The following is a 6277-nucleotide window of genomic DNA, read 5'->3' as shown; positions in this document are numbered from 1 at the left end:
TATATATATATATATATATATATATATATTGTTTTGTCGATAGAGAAACACGTGGCTGCATGAAGATCGCAAACATTCAAATTTAAGTGGTTGGACACCCCATCACAAAATTAAATAAAAATAATTGTGTCATCGGTTAACCGTGCAATTTCTTTATTCTTAATTAAAAATTACAGGTTTAAATTTTAACTGTGGAGAAATTTTATTGAGAGTGTCATCTTTAAATAGGTCCTACAATGTGTGATTCAAAATTATTCGAGAATTCAAACACTGCATGAAAGAAAGAAAAAAGAAACTAGAGTTAGATTTAACTAAAAATAAAAAATAATAATAGAGGTAATTAATTTCTGACCAAATCAACCTCAATAATGGACAGGTGAATGCAAGAAATTGTAGTACTGCTATAAGTCTATAACGTGCATTTTTAATTTATTTGTGTGATGCGATTATATAAAAAAAAATTGAAATTATTAAATAGAGTAATTTATTTAAAAAATTGATCTATTTAATTATATAGTTATTTTTTACACAATTAATGTACAAAAAATGAACTTAATAGTGAATGACAAAGACGGGTGGTAAAAGAAATTTTATAGAAGATTCAGTAAATATTCTAAAATGGCATTTCCTTGAAACTTTGTTTTTACACTATTGAGCATATAATTTTTTTATACTAATAATATAGTTTAACATGTGTTGAACAATCATAAATGATCTGCATTTTTGTTTTTTAATTTTAGTTTCTGATAAATCAAGCAAAAATAAAAGTCTGACAAAATTTTGGAACGGTTCTTTAAAAAAATTGCAAGATATATATTGTATTATTGCTGAAACGTGCATTGTATTATTTATATATATATATATACATATATATATATATTTTATATTTTTATCAATTGACAAATGCTATATATTTTATTATACAAATGATAAGTTACCCATCAATAATGCACACAAAAAAAAAGAGTGGGGAGAAAGGAATATAATGACAGTGTTTGCAATAAAATTTCCTAGAAAATAAATTATAATCACAAAATAAATATTTAAAAGGTTGTGAGTATATTTATGTGTATTTTGTGATTTTAGGATTATTAATAATGTACTTTTTAAACATAAGATGATCCTTAACCTTCTTCTGATATATTTGATCGCTAAGAATTAACGTTAGATAATACTTTGTTAGTTCGAGTTGATCTTGAGATAGATTTCTCTTGATCATTTCAACTTTGATGAAAACCATATTGATGTATTGAGGGATTTTGAGATGTTTACTTAAAAGAATATATTACATACATATCATTTTATATAGAAGTGAACTAGTATTCAGCGTAATGTAACCTCCCAATCAACTCTTATGTTGTAGAAATCCGATCTAAATCAAATAAATTTTTAATAATTGTTGTTTCTCTCTCTAAATAATAAATATAAATATCCTTTCCCCCCTCACAAATAAAGAACATCTCAAACAAAAACCCAAAAGAAATGGATTGTTTAAAAAAGTCTTCTCTTTTTTCTTTGCCATTCTTTTTGTTATATTTCTCCATAATTTTATCTTTCAACAATGGCGTTAATGCTTCACACAAAGTTTTTCCAGGGTTGCAATCTACGAGCGCGGTTGACGTGAAAAATGTTCATAGAACTCGTTATCATTTTCAACCTCCTAAAAACTGGATTAATGGTACGTTAAATATTGTACGATTTAAGTTATACATATCGATAACATAAATTTTTTTATGTCATTAGTACAGTAGTATACTTTAATTAACATGTAAGAGAAGGTTAATTAGTCACTGTCCCTGCTTGTAATAATCTCATAAATGACCTAGTTATAATTTTGTGGTGCATATATGTATGTGAGATAAGATAAGATCATTGCATTCTATAATTATGACCTCATGATTTTTATCTTTTTGTTGTGTTTCTGAATAACTAGATTGTGTTTATTCAGTTATAATTGGTGGTTGACCAAAAATATTCAAATTCAGTTATTTTAGTTTCTTACTCTGATGGCTTTTAAGTTAATGTCTATCGAAAACAAACTCTCGATCTCCTTGAAGTAACGATAAGGTCTGTGTACTTTTTAATCTTTTTAAATTTATTTTAGTAGAATTTTACTAGATATATTATTACTATAGTACGACTTTCGAGTTAATGAAACTATGTATGTATAAAAAACTAATGTGGTTGGGATGGTTGAGATTTTATCACGCTTAATTAGCGGTTTCAAGTTCGACTTGTTAAAAATGAAAAAAAATTATATTAAAAGCGCCAATATAAAAATAGACACCATAACATATGAATTTAAATTTTATCGTGTGTCTCAACATAGATATCAGAGGAAGGAAAAAGATGAAACTACGTGATATCCATGCCTTTTTTGGAAGTACTTTTGGTGTTATAGGTTTGTCAATGATTTGTTTTTTGTCTGAGTATGTTTTTATTTTATAGAAGAAGAAAATATTTTATTTTATAGAAGAAGAAAATATTTAAATAAGAAATATTAAAGGCTGGAATTAGATATTCACTTGTTTTTGAACCACCACATTGTGGCAAGCAACTCTAGTGAGTAGTATTCACGTAAATATATACTTTCTCCATTCATTTTTATTTGTCATGTTATATTTTTTGAAAATTAATTTGCTAATTTTCAAAGTTAAATTAGATTATATTAATATGATATTTTAAATAAAAAAAATTAGATATTTAAAAATTATATCAAAAATATTATAAATTATAATTTTTTTACATATTAATATGATTAAATTATTGATCAAAATTCTTATAGTTTAACTTTAAAAATAAAAACTATAACAAATAATAATAAACGAAGGAAATACACACTAATTAACATATATTATTTTTTACACACCTCATCACATGTGGGTTGGATTTTATGGAGACAACTGTTTAATTAGACAGGGCCAACTTTTATATGAAATAATCCAATTAATTATAATGTATTTCTAAGGTGATGTCAGAAATTTCGGGTGTTTAAGATTTAATATATATGTATGAAAAATAAATTTAGGATGTTCAATTGATCATGTTGAGCTATGTATAGCTATCCATTATATATTTCCTTCATTTTAATTGATTTGTTTTACTTTTTATTTTAATTCATTTTTTAAAAAAATATTTTTTTTCCTTTTTTAACAACTATTATCTGATTCCTAATAACTTTTCACATAACTTGTTTATTATTACAAGATTAAAAAAATATTTTAGTATATTTACATATATTAAAGTCGACAAAATTCAAAAGTTCACTTTTTTTCTAAAACTCCACATCAAGTCATAAGACAAAATTCCAGAACTCCTAAAATTTAGAACGAGCTATATTAAATGATAAGTTCAAAACTCATAAATTTCAAATCTCGATTTGTTTTCCTCCGACTAGAATTAGGATTTGCTAAGTGACTGGGAAATCTCTACCATGATAGTTCTGAAAATCTTCCAATTTTCTTAAATATTCATATATAGTCAAACACTTTCACATAAACCAAAACAAAAAAACTTTATAATTTTTCTTTGTTCCGGAAGATCATAGCCATCTTGTTTATTTCATATTTGTTTCCTTTGAGATTTAATTAAACTAAATTTCATTTAATTTATAAACATACATATCTTTATCATAATTTCATTAACTTGTATATTTGCTAATCAATATTTTATGTGCATGCATGGTCACCATGTGATGCTTCAAACGAACAACAGATCCCAATGGTAAGTTATAAAATTTCCCCCTTTTTCTATTAATTTTGTTAAATTTAATAATTGAATATTTATTTATAATTAACCTTCTTTTTTTTCTAATATAATTTTTTTTACCAAACAGCCCCCATGTACTTTAATGGTGTCTATCATCTATTCTACCAATACAATCCATATGGATCAGTATGGGGTAATATTGTTTGGGCCCATTCAGTTTCAACGGACTTGATTAATTGGATCCCACTTGAACCCGCAATCTATCCATCCAAAGTATTTGACAAATATGGTACATGGTCCGGGTCAGCCACAATCTTACCCAACAACAAGCCCATTATCCTCTACACAGGAATCGTAGATGCAAAAAATACCCAAGTCCAAAACTATGCAATCCCAGCGGACTTATCCGACCCATTTCTTCGTAAATGGATCAAGCCCGATAACAATCCATTAATTGACGCTGACGTTAACATTAACAAGACCCAATTCCGTGACCCAACCACATGTTGGTTGGGTCAGGATGGTTATTGGAGAACCTTGATAGGAAGTTTATGGGGAAATAAAGGGATGGCAATATTGTATAAAAGTAGAGATTTAATGAAATGGACTAAGGTCCAACAACCACTACATTCAGTTGATGGTACTGGAAATTGGGAATGTCCTGATTTTTTTCCAGTGTTATTGCGTGGTACAAATGGATTGGATGCATCGTACAAAGGGAAAAATATTAAATATGTCCTTAAAGTTAGCCTTGATGTTACGAGGTTTGAATATTATACCGTTGGTATATATGATACGAAAAAAGATATGTATATTCCAGATAAGACTTCTATCGATGGTTGGAAGGGATTGAGACTTGATTATGGTAATTATTACGCATCCAAATCATTTTATGACCCTAGCAAGAATCGAAGAATTGTGTGGGGTTGGGCTAACGAATCAGATACTGTCAATGACGATGTTAAGAAAGGATGGGCGGGAATACAAACTATTCCTCGTAAAGTATGGCTTGATTCGAGCGGAAAACAATTGGTTCAATGGCCTGTCGAAGAATTAGAAAGTCTAAGAGGGCATAAGATCCAATTAAGCAATCGTAAGTTAAACAAAGGAGATAAAATTGAAGTTAAAGGAATCACACCAGCACAGGTATGAATTTCTTGTTTTATTTTTCATTTTGTATCATATTGTTACATTAAAAAAAAAAAGTTTAAATTAGGGTGTTAATGAGAATTGTAGGCCGATGTTGAAGTGATATTCTCATTTTCAAGCTTGGATAAGGCAGAGCCATTTGATCCCAATTGGGCTAACCTTTATGCTCAAGATGTATGTGCTATTAAAGGCTCAACGGTGCAAGGTGGACTTGGGCCATTTGGGCTCTTAACTTTGGCTTCTCAAAATTTGGAAGAATATACGCCGGTATTTTTCAGAGTTTTTAATGCTCAAGATAAATATAAGGTTCTCATGTGCTCTGATGCCTCAAGGTTTGTTCATATTTTCTTTCAGTCTTACACCTTAACGACATAAAATAGGATTAAACAAGTTCTATTTAGTTTAACTCAATCTTTTATATATCTAATATATTTCTATGATATAGCTTTGTTTCAAAATCAACATAACTCATTATCAATAGTAATTATTTTGGTAAATGTATTATAGTAAAAACTCATTATTTAACTTCAAATTATCTATTTATTTTTCTTTTGTATGATCAGATCAACCCTCGAGAATGCTAAGACAATGTACAAGCCATCATTTGCTGGATATGTAGATGTAGATTTAACAAATAAGACATTGTCTTTGAGGAGTTTGGTAAGTTTTTTTCATTTATTTTCTTAGAAAATATATCCATTTCTCTGATATATTTATGTACATATATGCCCATACTTTATTTTATTGATCGATCACTAATTCACTTCCGATTTTTATTTGCAGATTGATCACTCAGTAGTAGAAAGTTTTGGTGCCGGAGGAAAAACATGTATCACATCAAGGGTGTATCCGACATTAGCAATTTATGACAATGCACATCTATTTGTCTTTAATAATGGGACAGAGACTATCAAAATTGAGTCATTGAATGCATGGAGCATGGGTAAACCTAAAATGAACTGGTCATTTGGTCACTCTTCTTATTAAGGATAACACTTTGTATTAAGTTTTAAATTTTGTGGTGACATATTTGATTGCTCAAACGTTTTGATTTTTGTTTTGGTGAATTTTGTTCGATATATTCAACATGGTATTTGAGCAGACATCTGTTTTCTTTTCGTATCAAATATGACTAATATGTTCAATATCTCTATATATTGTGGATCCATACACTGCCAAAAACATGAAAAAATCAAGATAAAGCTGGCTCTTTTTTCTGGCAAAAAAATAATATAGCCTCATAAAGACTGATATAGTACCCGAATGCCAACGTTAAGTTTGTACATATATATATAGTCAACTAATTAATTAACAAGATCGATGACTTATATGAATAGCTAAAGGACATGACATGTGAACACTAAATGCCAATAGTCCAATAGATTTTTGCAAGTTGCAATATTTGAGGTTCATATTATTT

The 6277-nt window shown here is 28.2% G+C and overlaps 1 protein-coding gene across 2 annotated transcripts; it reads left to right on the top strand.

Moving 5' to 3' along the window:
• Positions 1 to 1348: 1348 nt before the first annotated feature.
• Positions 1349 to 6004, top strand: LOC107031998 (beta-fructofuranosidase, insoluble isoenzyme 1-like). 2 transcript variants are annotated; one of them, XM_015233540.2, is made up of 6 exons: positions 1349 to 1678; positions 3715 to 3723; positions 3836 to 4854; positions 4945 to 5189; positions 5421 to 5517; positions 5641 to 6004. In XM_015233540.2, exons 1-6 carry the CDS (start codon positions 1483 to 1485, stop codon positions 5842 to 5844), a joined length of 1770 nt encoding a protein of 589 aa, XP_015089026.1. In that variant the 5' UTR covers positions 1349 to 1482; the 3' UTR covers positions 5845 to 6004. The 2 variants fall into 2 exon arrangements, with proteins under 2 accessions (XP_015089026.1, XP_015089027.1); XM_015233541.2 differs by lacking the exon at positions 1349 to 1678 and adding an exon at positions 1698 to 2067.
• Positions 6005 to 6277: the final 273 nt, after the last annotated feature.

Source organism: Solanum pennellii, chromosome 10 (genome assembly GCF_001406875.1).
Source record: "Solanum pennellii chromosome 10, SPENNV200".
Taxonomy (NCBI): domain Eukaryota; kingdom Viridiplantae; phylum Streptophyta; class Magnoliopsida; order Solanales; family Solanaceae; genus Solanum; species Solanum pennellii.
This window is presented reverse-complemented; position numbering and strand designations above follow the sequence as displayed.